Genomic DNA, 13,142 nt, shown 5'->3' with positions numbered 1-13,142 from the left:
TTCTTGCTGTACTATACAACCTAGCAATGACATTAGAGGTAGCCACTGTAATCATAAATGAGCATACACACACCGTCAGCATTTTTTAGGTTATTTAATGAATCATAGAAAAGGGTACATCAGCACAGCAAGATAAAGAGGAAAAACTTAATCAGCTGTTGCGGTTATATTAGAAAATATTTATCAATAAGAGACATTTTCCTGATGAAGCTTAAGTACATATTATATGGTCATATACATTCATACTACCTGCCAGAATGTGGTATTTAAATATGGGTTTGCTAGCCATTAACAATTAACTAACAAAAAAAGGGAACATTTCCATTTAGCTGGCGTTGTGGCCAGCTTTAACAGTTTTCTTCAAATGGTGGTAGTTTGGCAAAATCTTCATCAGAAAGTCGAGTTGAAGAGTCTGGGGCTGTAAGGATTTAAAAAATAAATTGAAGACATAAGTGTTGTTTTTCACAATGCTTTCAAACTCAGACAATGGCCATGTGTTATAGTATTTTCCTGAACAGCAAAAATATGCCCACTGTTATTAAGATAATATATTGCATTTTGATACATATGTGATAGTATTGTTTTTTTAAATTTATGGTAGTTTATGTCAAAGTTGTAAGACATGAAATAGCCATTTCAAAATGGGCAAGATTATTATATGAACCAAAATGTTTAATAATTTAGTGCAGGTACTCACCATTAAGCACAGTGTTTCACAGTCATGTTTAAAATAGGCATATTCACATAATCTGATATGTGTTTTTGGCAATAGTATTGGTGTACTGCTCACCCCTTAGGCTTTAAGTACATAAACCAACATGACATTAAGATAATTTATCAAATCAGTTTGACAAAGCTGAATCAAACTAAAGGCTTTTTGGTCCACATGGTTTGTATTTAATTAAGCAGGAAAGGTCTGCTGTTGAAATCTGCCAGCACATAGTAAATGTTCACATAAAGTGTTGTGTTTATCATTATGACAGTTACAACAGTTGGGACACTTATAAGAAAGGAACTGCCTAGAATACATACATGGGCTTTGCCTGTATATAAAATTGCATCTACTATAAAACAGATCCATAGACAAAAGCCTCTTATTACCAATGTGTTAGAGCAACACCTCTCTGACTGTCTACAAATAAACCTACATTTTAATGGTCTAGCCGAAAAATGTAATGGAATGCTGAGGTACCTGTGGTCTCTCCGTCTGAACCCGCCTCATACATCCAGAGCCGTAGATGACCGTGTTTTCAGGAATGACTTCACACGTGTTGACCTGACAGAAGGCTCCAATGATACAGCCACTGGTGAGGATCACATTCCTACCAACGTCAGCTAGAGAACGAAATAGAGGATATTTGATACGGTGAGTGACAATTTCTCTGAATCTCCCATGCTACTTTGCATACGTGGGTTGCTCATACATGAAAATGCATTTAAAAATCCAAGAAGAAAGCCAACATCCAACCTTTGGATTCAATGACGTTGTTGTCCCCAATTTTCAGGGCTTGTGATACTGTTGGTTGTTAGTCAAGGCAACATTTATGTTTGATTGTTATGATTCCTGAATGCCTATAATATCAAATAATTTCACTTATAGATAAGACCTGTCAGGAAAGTCAAAAGGATACCACAGCCAACTTCAAATACATTGTTCATGCCAATGGTCATTGTCTTTGGTTCCACCTCAGACTCGGGTGTGATGTTTTCTGGATAACTGTGGTGTAGAACAAACATGATGGTAATTATATAGATGCAGGATAAATTGAAAACAGAGATTACGTATCTTGAATGTTGAACAGTGATAAACAGGGCATGGGTACAAGGAATCTTTAATACCCATTAATAATCAGAGCCTGCTCCTCGATTAAATTGCCTTCTCCAATCACAATGGGCCCTGCCTCTGCAATGATACGAGCTTTTGGATGGACTACTGTCCTGGGGCCTGTGGAAACACACATTATTGAAACAACCGAAGAATAAGTTGAGAGTCCGATTTGACGTAAACTAATGCAAGTTCTGTCAAGTCAGCAGTGACCAATGTCACTTGGAATTGTTCCAAAGCAAAACATCTTACCTATGGTCACATCTCCTCTGATTTCACTTTCAACACAAACTACGGCTCCAGCTGCTATTTTAACACTGCAAAAAAAGTAAAAGAGTACCAGAGAAAAAATGTTAGCTAAGTATGCTATCTAGCCAACTTGCTAGCAGTCTAAACTAGGTACATCATTACTTTATCTCTATAGTCATCATTTGATCGGATACTAACTTTTAGCTAAGCTGTTAAACATCATAAGTGGGCTAACAATGGTATTACCTTTTCTGAGCATTTTGTTTATCTGCCATTGTAATAGATGCAATCCTATGGGAGGATCCAATGATTCACTCGACTATCGATTTGGAGTCCTTGCTGCCACTGCGTATGAGCATGCGTCAACCGACGTAATACGATTGGCTGTACAAAGCATGGATGTATGATAAGAACGGTAAAAAAACCGGTACAAAGAGATGGCTCTGAAGACTTTAACATGATTATCTGTTTACATATACAGGTAACATGTAATGTAATATGGGGATTCGGAAGAATTCCCTTCATTCAAAAATTCCCTTTTTTCTGTGGAAAAAGGATCAATAACACATTTTTTAACACGGATGCATACAAGCGTGTTTAAATAAACAAGATAATAAACGTTACCATAGAAACGGACATTGAAGCCGCATGTATCACCAGAGCGCTCCATTCGGCATGATCCAATCCATACTGTTACATTATAGCTTTTACTGAGCCCGTTTTATCTGCGCAGTCTATGGAATATTTTATTTTAACGTTAGCATGGACAAGCAGCAGTAGCAGTCCGTTGGATGAAATTAATGTATTTCAAGATACAATTTATGGCAAAAAAAAAGGTTTTAGCAAATAAAATATGTAAACTGATGATGACACAGTTTGGTAATGTTATTTTAGCACTGCATAAATGTAGTGGGATTGAGCTATAGATGTGTAAGTGTCCCTTTAGGAGCGACACACAGGTAACGTTAGCGGTAGTGATGTAGTTTGACCCTCATCGCTCCCACTACAATGTCAAAACAAGGAAGGGTCGGAAGTGGCATCTGCTATGGAAAAAGGGAAACGAAAAAAGAATCTTCAGATTTTGGAGTGAAACGATTAAGACAGAAAGTCATGACAAAACTAGAGAAATATATGTTTCCCCTTGCTGCCCTTGCTTTGGTTGTAGCTGTTTGCGTGGTACCACTGACAGCTGAAATATCTAACGTCACCTGTAAGTATCCAGGACTTTTGACAAGAACAAGCAGGATAATGCTAGGTTAGCTTAGCTAGTTACCAAATGTCTACGTAAGTTTACATCTCATACACCGGTTTATTTGTTGACATTTCATTGACCATGGCTTTTACCAACCAACTGTACAGCCGCCACAAATAGATATCTTGTAGTTAAATGTGTTGTCCATTAATACAATTTCTTAGCCTGGTGCTAACCGTAGATAAACCTAAAACGGCTTCAACTCAAAGGAAGACGGTTGACAGTCCACAAATGAGCTCCAGACATTTAAACTTCCCTCCTGGTAGTGGACGGATTAATACAGCATGTGACCACAGGGCTCTGCAGCCATAAAACTTCAGCCCTCTCACATGCTCTCCTCTTCCTGGGAGCAACGCTAGCTGACTGGTTGTAGCTTGCTGTTAGATTTGGTATATTTTTTTAAACTGTGGCTACCCATTTAGTTTTGCTACCATACACGTTTGAATGGAATAGGATTCTCGTCTATATCGATAGCCGTGAATCATATGTTTAAGGTAAGTTAATTGTACGGCTGTAGCACATAGAAAGGCTTTAAAAGCAACGCCATACTTGTATGATTTCTCTGATTTATAGAGTATGTCAGTGAAGAAGTAGTCAGGAAAACTGGGATTATTTTACTCATTGCTATTGGTTGACTGCCACAACAACCATAGTTCTCTTTTTGATAATATGAGTAGGCTAATGATCCTGAAGTCTGTTCAGTAAACAGTGGCTTTACAGTTGGGTGTGGCCAGCTAAACTGTAAGCTGTAACATCTTGTCTATGTAAAAATTAATTTGCTTAATCATTTCAGCTAATATGTGTACTGCTTTTTATTACTCCAGCTACTCGGCATATAGCCCTCAGGATGGATGAGGCGATTCTGACAGTCAACAATGAGCTGGACACTGAGCTGGTGGTGTCCTGGATGTCAGAGCGATGCTATCAGGTACCAGATATTTCCTTGCATTTTTTTCTGTGGACATATGACTTGTTTCAGATGAGGATGGTGATGGTTGTTCTGATCTGGACCCTTGTTTCCTTGTGTGTTAGTGTTTGTACCAGCAGTTGGGTGTTGTCCCTGCAGGACCCAGTCCTGGCCAGCCCAGTTCAGTAGACTTTGTTGTGGGCACACAGCATGGAATTACACTACAGCTCAACAGCACCACTGTCAACCTGGAGCTCTGCACGTGAGTTCAAGAACACCAGCAGTATAAATGTTTAAATATTATCATGAAATCCACTTTCAATGTGAAAGTCTTATTGATTTTCATTTATGTTGTTTTACTGCTTGTTGTTAACTCTATGTTTTATTACTGGCTTTGTGTCATGTAATGTGACCTTGAGTGACATGACAGACGCCTTTAAATAGAATGTATTATTAACTATAAATGTTATTAACCAACTACACACAATCTGTAAACAAGTCTTTAGCTCTAATAAGCTTGCATGTATTTTACAAAATGTCTTGGTTTTAATGTAAAACATATTTTGTGGTATTAAAGGGCCCATGTCATGGCCATTTCCACTGATCATAATTCCATTGTTGAGGTCTACTAGAATAGATTTATATTGTGCAATTTTCCAAACTCACATTGGTTTCTCATACAGCATCTCTGTAAACTACGTGTATTCAATTAATTTCACTCTCTGCCTTTAACGGCTCGTTGTAGCTCCAATAGCTCCAGCCCCCACCCTCAGCAGAGCTGCCTGCACTGAGTGTGTGTGTGAGGAAGTCCGTGGATTGGTCAATTTGGACCAATCAGCGGGGGCTTAACGTAACGGCTCCGCGGACGTAACGTAACGGCTCCACGGATTGGTCCATTTCGTTCCGGGTACGGCATGACATCATGCTGTACCCGGAACGAAATGGAAGAATCAAATGGACAATGACGTATCTCCAACGAGGCGTTTTGGGGAGGTATTTTCTGTGTTAGAGTTTTACTCGCTACAGGGTGTACTTTGAGGGTTTGTGACTCTGCACACTGTTTACATGCATAAAAACCTTCATAACACACAAGGGGACGGGTAATAACCGGAAAAGCATGACATGGGCCCTTTAAAAATGAAATATGAATTGGATTAAGAGAAATGGCCTTGATAATACAGCTGGGCTAATTATGAATGAATAAGAATGAAAGAACATTCAAGTGTCTTCACAGACCCTTCACAGTTGACATGCAGCAGTACGTCTTAATGTTAATATCCATTCTCGAACCATCTAGAATATAAGGGAGACATTTTTATGAAAAGCAGATTTAGGGGTCGACAGCTCTCCTGGTTGGGGTGCCCCTTCACTAAGGCTAAGTCCCTAGCTCAAAGGTGAAAACAATCAAATGTTAAAATGTAACATTGTAGCAGACATAGTTTACATAAACTTGTAAAGTGTGGTGTGTCAACTCTCTATCTTGTTATTAAAACATTGTTGAATGGCAACCTACATATATAAAACATTAAAGATCCACGGAATGACTATGAGCATATATCCATAAATCAATGAGCCCGGTTTGTTTGCGGCGTGTTATAGCGTTTCATTTTTTTAATTCCAGGGTTCCATTCCACTTTGGGGAGCACGGGAACTACTCTCTCTGGGTGAAAAATCTGAACGACTCCTCAGTGGTCAACTGCTCTGTGGTGACTGGTGCAGACCCTGTCAACAGCTACATACGTGAGTCTTGCATGTATTAACACGTTCATTACACTTTATGACACACACATGTGCCAAGTTTTTTTTTATGATGTAATCATGCCATTAAAAAAATGTCAAATCAAAATCATGTTCCTCTTTCTCTCTACATGATCTCTCAAGCGATCTTGGTAGCTTTTCTTATCTTTGCTGGACTGGCCTTGGCGTCTGCCATAGGAACAACAATATTAGGGTAATGTCATTTTATTGTTTTGTTCTTCTGTATTTATTCATTACATTTTTAAGTAGAACTGCGTTGATTTCATACTCATAGGAAAATCTAAATTCATGTGTACATTTACAAACAAAATCAAATCTATGTATGATGCAAAAAATGAATTCCTTAGAGTTAAATCATATGTATTATGTGTTGCAGTGCTGCGGCATTAACTAAGGTTACAGCTAAGAACAGAGAGTCCCTGCTGCTGTGTTCTTGTGTCTCAAATGTGAACTGTTTAAATTACTTCTAAACTGGTTGACTGCTTTTTCTCCAGGCTTGATGTCGTGAGGGGTTTCTTCTTCCGAATAAGTGGCTCCATGGAGACTGAGAGGCTCATCAACTCTGTGAGTGTTTGTGTAGAAGATATTTTTCGAACAACAATCTTTTTAGCCAAAATTACTATGTCAACCAAATGTTGTTATTTATTAAAGTACATACACACAGAAAAGTGTATGCTTCAGTTGAATAGTGTTTCGAACCAACTTTCATCATTCAGGAACTGGGCAGCCCTGACAGGACGGTATCATTGATAGCTGACAACATCCTCCCTCCACCATCGAGCCCCAGCAAGAGGCTGCGATCTCTGGACACATTCAGAGGGTAGGCCCTCCCCCTCAACTCTGCAGCTTGGCTTCCTCAAAAAGAGATATTAATCAAGTTACCAATTGGCATAATCGGTCATATCATGTGTTTTTAAAGTACTGGGAAATGTAGGCAGCTGACACTAGATTTGTGATTTTCATAATTAAGCTTATACTGATAATATCAGCATGAAACAAGGTTCAAGGTTCAAGATTCAAGGTTCTTTATTGTCAAACTGACATAGCTACAGAGTAATTATGTTGTTGAAAATCTTATGTCACAGGCTTCTCCAACAATGCAACATAATAACAATACAGATAGCAAGAGCAATACAAAAAGAAAAATAGTTATAAAATAAAGTGAGCATGTGGAATAGTGCAGTACGAGTCTATATACAAGTTATTGGAATGATATATATTAGATATTAGATACATATTACTGAGTAGCAGATGAATGTTTTGAAGTTGTTTCAGCAGTTCAATTGTTTAACAGTCTCACTGCCCGCGGGAAGCAACTGTCTCCGAATCTTCTTGTCTTTGCCAAGGTCTGGGACCTTGAAGTGTTTTTTTTGTCGAAAAGTGAACAATTAGGTATGCATTTTTGTCGCATCATTTGAAGCAAATATTTCAATGTAACTTTGCTTGTTTTGTTTGTTGTTTTCCCTATGTCCTGTCAGTATCTCCTTAGTCATTATGGTGTTTGTAAACTATGGAGGGGGACGATACTGGTTCTTTAGACATGAAAGCTGGAATGGTGAGTCCCACCTGGTTATACTTTTAATTTTTTTCAACCAAGTTCTTCACAGATATTTGTCTTCTGCCTTGGAATTGTAGTTGATTTTAAAGCCTGTGTTTTACATGTGTCTTCTTACAGGCCTCACAGTTGCAGATCTAGTCTTTCCCTGGTAAGTTCAGTATTAGTTTAAACCCTATGTCATATTCAGCTTCCTCCTCTTTGTGTCTGATTTTCTCACCCTTTTTCCACCAGGTTTGTGTTTATAATGGGGACATCCATCGCCCTGTCAACCCACTCCATGCTCCGAGCAGGTTCCACGCGCTGCTCACTGCTGAGGAAAGTTGTGTGGAGGAGCATGCAGCTTTTCATCATCGGTGTCTTCATCATCAACCCAAACTACTGCCATGGACCATGTGAGAATAAACACTACTTTGAGGTTGACTGTAATATTGCCAATAATTTTCATTATTAATAAATCATGTTCTTTGATAACACTGTTGACCTTTTTCTTTCTTTCTTTGCTTGCTTGTCATGTTTTTGCCTACATGTGTTCTCATACCCATTACTCATCTACTCCACAGTATCCTGGGACAACCTGCGGATTCCTGGTGTGTTGCAGCGCCTGGCCTTTTCATACTTAGTTGTAGCCTGCCTGGATCTATTGGTGGCAAGAGGTCGCCTTGACATCCTTACAACGGTCAGCAAACAGCTCCATTTACCGTTATTCTTTAACTTTCTAGTTAGTGCTCAACTGGTGCAAAAGTTATCTAAAAATAAAACTGCTGTATTTGCTTTGAAAATATAAAAGAGTGTCAAAATTCGGAATTGTATCCCTCATTTACTGATCCATGATACATGTATTTTGAATGAGAACTAAAGTGTTTGATTGATGTGTATTTGTCCCCCAGGATGCTTGGTGGTCCCCTGGTCTTGACATCTTGCTGTACTGGCCAGCCTGGCTGTGTGTACTTATCTTAGAAATCATCTGGTTATGCCTCACTTTCCTACTTCCTGTGCCAGATTGCCCAACGTGAGTAAAACAAGGAATGTTAGTCTGTTTGTCTGTATTCATGTAGAACAGGGGTGCCCATTACGTCGATCGCGATCGACCGGTCGATCGCAAAGGTAGTGTGGGTAGATCGCATGGCATTGGGAAATTTTTTTTTTTTTTTTTTTTTTTTTTTTTTTATTAAAGTTAGCCTATCATCCATCCTTACTATGGCATTTGCCACTTGATTGACGTACAGGTAAGCCAGTCTGAGTTATATTGTGCCATACAGGTTCATGCAGTTATGAGGGGGCCTCACCTCCTCATCTGAAGCGCAAATGCGGCGCACTATTATGCGCTTATGCGGCGCAATTAGTGTAAGGGCGCCACAGTTTATCCGCCGTTTACTCCACTAGCCCCCCCCCCCCTCGCGCTCGCGACACAGATTGGGCAGGGGCGGCCCTGTAGGGAGATCTTTTGGGCTTGGTCATTTTAAAAGTAGCTCCCAAGCTGAAAAAGTGTGGGCACCCCTGATGTAGAATGAGCAATGCTCAGGAGAGGAACTGGCCCCTCTCCAGGATCCAGACCACACTATATCCTTGGTCCCTTTAGGAACTGGAACTGGTGATCTTCTGGTTTCAAGCCCAGCCCCTGTGTTTGTGTGAAATGCTTTGGCAATTCTGTTTGACTATCACTACATTCTGTATTCAATTTTAGCTTCAGGTACAGGTTTTAGACTTCCAAACATGTTCTGTCGTTGAAATATGTTTAGATAATTGCAAAGCCAACAAGGTATTGTAAAATAATTTATTAGCAAATCACAATTAAAAACATCTAGCATAATCCAGATTTAAAGCAGTATTGATAGAAACCCCAACAATTCCATCCTTAGTTTTGGGTTGTTTTGAATTATTAACTTTGCTCTCATTACCCTTTATCCTACATTGATAACACTTGACTTCCCGACTCTCCTGAACAGAGGCTATCTGGGTCCAGGTGGGATCGGGGACATGGGCCTGTACGCTAACTGCACCGGTGGAGCTGCTCGTCTCATTGACAGATGGCTTCTTGGAGAAAGCCACATCTACCAGACTCCCTCGTCACGGGTTAGTGACCAGAACAACAACTCAAACATACCGGGTGTAGACACATTTAGTCTTTTTATAACCTGAGATGTGAAACTTGAGCTTACATATAAGGTTTCCCTCCTCTAAGAGGCCCATGCACAATTGCTAGCCCCACAATGCTTACATCACAGGTGATGCAATGATACATTTAACTTATTCACAAAAATATTTTTTCTGTTCCCATTTTAAATAAAGGTGATTTATGCAACTCATATGCCATATGACCCAGAAGGTGTTCTCGGTAGCATCAACTCTATTCTCATGGCTTTCCTTGGATTACAGGTTTGTTGTAGTACTTGTTGGTTTCTCTTACCTTTTGTCTCTTGCTTATATCGGTATTTTGATGTCAAAATTGATACTAAGAAAGCTTATTTGAACAACTAAACAGATTCCAATTTTAACATTTTGAATTGTCCCCAGGCAGGAAAAATAATCTTACACTACAGAGATCTCCACACAAGTATCATTTCAAGGTTCCTTATATGGGGTCTGTTATTGGTGAGTACAATAACAAGTTGTCATAAGCATTATCATATGCTGCTCCAGTATGTGCACACATGAATCCGTTTTTTGTTACCTCAGATAAGTAAACATTTCACTGATTTGTTAAACAGGTTCTCAGTTTCAATGCTGAGACAATGTTGATCCTTAGTGAATAATAATGTCTGTTGTGACACACAGGGAGCCATATCTGCAGCTCTGACCAAATGTTCCACTGACCATGGCTTCATCCCTGTTAACAAGAACCTATGGTAAAGTTTGATTTTACTGTATGCTCCTTCAGATGTTACAAGTTTTGCCTTTTTCTGTATCGCTTCTTTCAAGGAATAGACAGTTTAAGAAAGTTTTAAAGAACACATAACAAGCTTTTCTTTGGTTGTTGTTTACCACCCCATCTGATGTATTTGGTTCATAGGTCTTATGTTTCAAGCGTTTTACAGTACTTTATAGCTTTATTGTGGCTTGTTCTGGTGTAGGCAGGTATGTTTTATAATGTTGGCCAAAGACTACTTTTTGAGCTTTGTGGACAATTACATTACAACTAAGGTATTATTGTCAAAGTTCCAGTATTTTTCTGGTTTCCAAATTTGCGCTTAATTCCTAGCCAGCTATCTCCCTTTTCCTTAACATCCACCAAAAAAGTAATCAGAAAACAGATGAATTCAAGAGTGTTACTAGTTGGAATTTTACTAAAAGGCAACACTGGTTGCCTAATCGGCACAGTCAGCAGTTAACCTTCAGCACAAGCTACAGAGAGAAATTAAATACAATTGAAACATTCCTAAACTTAGAGAGATACAAATCTTTGCAATATAACTTGTTTAATAATGCTGCTTGTGTCTGTTAACTTCACTTCTAGGTCTCTGTCCTATGTGACAACGCTGGCCTGTTTTGCAAACGTGCTGCTAGTGCTGGTGTACTTCACAGTGGATGTGAAGAAGTGGTGGTCTGGAGCACCTTTCTACTATCCTGGTAAGTATTGCCCTGTATAGTCAAATATACACTGAGGATCAATAGCTGATTTTCACAATGAGAATTGTGTACATTGGGCATGATTTTATATGTATATACCGACTGTAAACGGATTCGACCTTCCATTTCTCACGCTAGCTCAGTATTTTCATTTAGTTTGAATTCATATCAAGGGTATTTTCCAAGAGGAAGTTCAATAATAGCACATTTTTCAGTCTACATAATAACTGATGTGTCTCACTTCTGCCTGAGGACAAAACATTAGACACATTAAACACATTGTTTATCTTGGCCCTTTTTGTTTTTTGTTTGATGTATATATGTCACACGATATTTCGAGATTTCTGGATGTACAACATGTAGAATTCTTGACAATAAAGCTGACTTTGACTAGATCTGCCATGTTTACGAATTTTAGTTGAACTGTGTGACTTGTGTGCATTTTTACAGGTATGAACTCCATCCTTGTGTACGTGGGTCATGAAGTGTTCGAGGAGTATTTCCCCTTTCGTTGGCACATGTCCAACAGCCAATCCCACACTGAGCACCTCACCCAGAACCTTGTGGCTACTTCCTGTTGGGTCTTTATCGCCTACGTGCTCCACAGAAAGAAGATTTTCTGGAAGATTTAATAGCTGAGCCTCTGAATGGGACGTACCAACAACAATATCAGAGGACATTGTTTACATCAGTTGCTGGAGTTCAAATCTGACGACATTTGGAAAGCTGGAAACGAGAGATTATTTTATCAAAACTATGATGATTATCTGTTCTCTGAACATTTGTGGTAGCCTTTAAACAGCAAATATTTTTTCAGTTTTTGTAATTACTTTTTTCAGCCAATACTTTACACAACCATACATGTTTTAAGTATTTTTCCAAAGATCTTCAGATATGAAGCAGCGGACCCCGGCCAAATACCTTAACTGACTCAGGAAGAACTCGTCAGAGAACAGTTCATACATTTGAGGAGTATGTTATTGTTATTGTACTATGTTATAGATGCTAGTTTCAATTCCTCATCCTATACCACAGACTACAGCAGCAGAGTGTTAAAGTAGTGGTTTACCAATCCCTTCTTGACTTCCTCTTGGGACAGTCCGTGCTGCCACAAATACTGTTGCATTAGTCGGAAAACTGAAGTGGGTTTTTGTGAGAGCGACACATTAAATGATGTACTATCAAGAGAATGCTATATAAACAAGGGGGGAAACTGTAGTTAAAGCTATGTTTAAATGGAAAGTTAAACATCTGCAATATATCTGTCCTTGGCTGTCTTTTCTCCATTTGAAATGCTGCGTGAAGTGAAGGAGGGCATGTCAGATGACTTTTGAAAACCACCAGAGGTTGCTTGCTTGGCATTTTGGTCAGTGCAGAAGCATGCATGTCCATGAGATAATCTTTATAATCAAGTTGTCAAATTTGCAGAATTTATCGTTTTTATTTTTACAATTTTCTTTTTTGTGATGAAAGTATTGGCAGAAATGATTTGCCTTTCATTTTTATATTTACTTTTTGTTAAGTGTGGGATGAGAAAGCAATGATACTGTATGGTGCCCATGTGTAATTGTGCGATTTAAAAATACATATTTGATGTATTTTCTTACTATAAAAATGTGTTATCATTTGTCATTTCTACATTTGACAGTTAACATAAATATGAATTCATTACCACATTTTACAAAATCATACATTCAATCTGTATAATATCTGAATGCTGTGAGAGAAAGTACTGTCTAAAATTAAGAATGAATTTTGCCACACTTTTATACATTTATTTTTTATAATCACCATTTGAATATAAGTTTATATAATAAAATATGTTCCAAGAAGTTGTTACTTTTTGAGTTTGAATTTAAGAGTGAGTTTTGTTCTAAGAACTTATTTCTAATCACCCTTTGGGCCTTTAAATCAGGGGAAGAATAGTATAAAAAGACCATATGAAGACTTTAAACAATAATTTATATTCCTGGTGTTACCGCTTACGTAACACTTAATCATCTTCAAGCTGTGTTTCGAAGTTCTT

The 13,142-nt window shown here is 38.5% G+C and overlaps 2 protein-coding genes across 3 annotated transcripts; one reads left to right on the top strand and one right to left on the bottom strand.

Moving 5' to 3' along the window:
• Positions 1 to 78: 78 nt before the first annotated feature.
• LOC117481697 (dynactin subunit 6-like) lies at positions 79 to 2,439 on the bottom strand. The gene is made up of 7 exons (XM_034129518.1): positions 2,321 to 2,439; positions 2,078 to 2,142; positions 1,840 to 1,945; positions 1,632 to 1,717; positions 1,469 to 1,516; positions 1,193 to 1,335; positions 79 to 418 (listed from the first exon to the last, which is right to left on the bottom strand). The coding sequence occupies exons 1-7, from the start codon at positions 2,347 to 2,349 to the stop codon at positions 326 to 328; spliced, it is 570 nt and encodes a 189-aa protein (XP_033985409.1). The 5' UTR covers positions 2,350 to 2,439; the 3' UTR covers positions 79 to 325.
• Positions 2,440 to 2,538: 99 nt separating this feature from the next.
• hgsnat (heparan-alpha-glucosaminide N-acetyltransferase) lies at positions 2,539 to 12,743 on the top strand. Of its 2 annotated transcripts, none has more exons than XM_034129514.1 (18): positions 2,539 to 2,555; positions 4,151 to 4,254; positions 4,359 to 4,495; positions 5,855 to 5,973; positions 6,115 to 6,184; positions 6,486 to 6,555; positions 6,708 to 6,811; positions 7,470 to 7,546; positions 7,667 to 7,697; positions 7,781 to 7,941; positions 8,110 to 8,225; positions 8,437 to 8,558; positions 9,496 to 9,622; positions 9,839 to 9,925; positions 10,064 to 10,141; positions 10,325 to 10,395; positions 11,004 to 11,116; positions 11,567 to 12,743. In XM_034129514.1, the coding sequence occupies exons 2-18, from the start codon at positions 4,174 to 4,176 to the stop codon at positions 11,746 to 11,748; spliced, it is 1,746 nt and encodes a 581-aa protein (XP_033985405.1). In that variant the 5' UTR covers positions 2,539 to 2,555; positions 4,151 to 4,173; the 3' UTR covers positions 11,749 to 12,743. The 2 variants fall into 2 exon arrangements, with proteins under 2 accessions (XP_033985405.1, XP_033985404.1); XM_034129513.1 differs by lacking the exon at positions 2,539 to 2,555 and adding an exon at positions 3,676 to 3,820.
• The last annotated feature ends 399 nt before the right edge of the window (positions 12,744 to 13,142 follow it).

This window comes from Trematomus bernacchii, unplaced genomic scaffold (genome assembly GCF_902827165.1).
Source record: "Trematomus bernacchii unplaced genomic scaffold, fTreBer1.1, whole genome shotgun sequence".
Classification (NCBI taxonomy): Eukaryota; Metazoa; Chordata; class Actinopteri; order Perciformes; family Nototheniidae; genus Trematomus; species Trematomus bernacchii.
This window is presented reverse-complemented; position numbering and strand designations above follow the sequence as displayed.

Bases quoted from the DNA above. Each gene is read 5' to 3' on its own strand.
- LOC117481697 (XM_034129518.1), bottom strand. From the start codon at position 2,349: ATGGCAGATAAACAAAATGCTCAGAAAAG. The intron at 2,143-2,320 runs GTAATACCATTG...CTTTTTTTGCAG, and splicing joins AAACAAAATGCTCAGAAAAG to TGTTAAAATAGCAGCTGGAG. The intron at 1,517-1,631 runs GTATCCTTTTGA...AACAACCAACAG, and splicing joins TGTATTTGAAGTTGGCTGTG to TATCACAAGCCCTGAAAATT.
- hgsnat (XM_034129514.1), top strand. From the start codon at position 4,174: ATGGATGAGGCGATTCTGACAGTCAACAATGAGCTGGACACTGAGCTG. The intron at 4,496-5,854 runs GTGAGTTCAAGA...TTTTAATTCCAG, and splicing joins GTCAACCTGGAGCTCTGCAC to GGTTCCATTCCACTTTGGGG. The intron at 6,185-6,485 runs GTAATGTCATTT...CTTTTTCTCCAG, and splicing joins ATAGGAACAACAATATTAGG to GCTTGATGTCGTGAGGGGTT.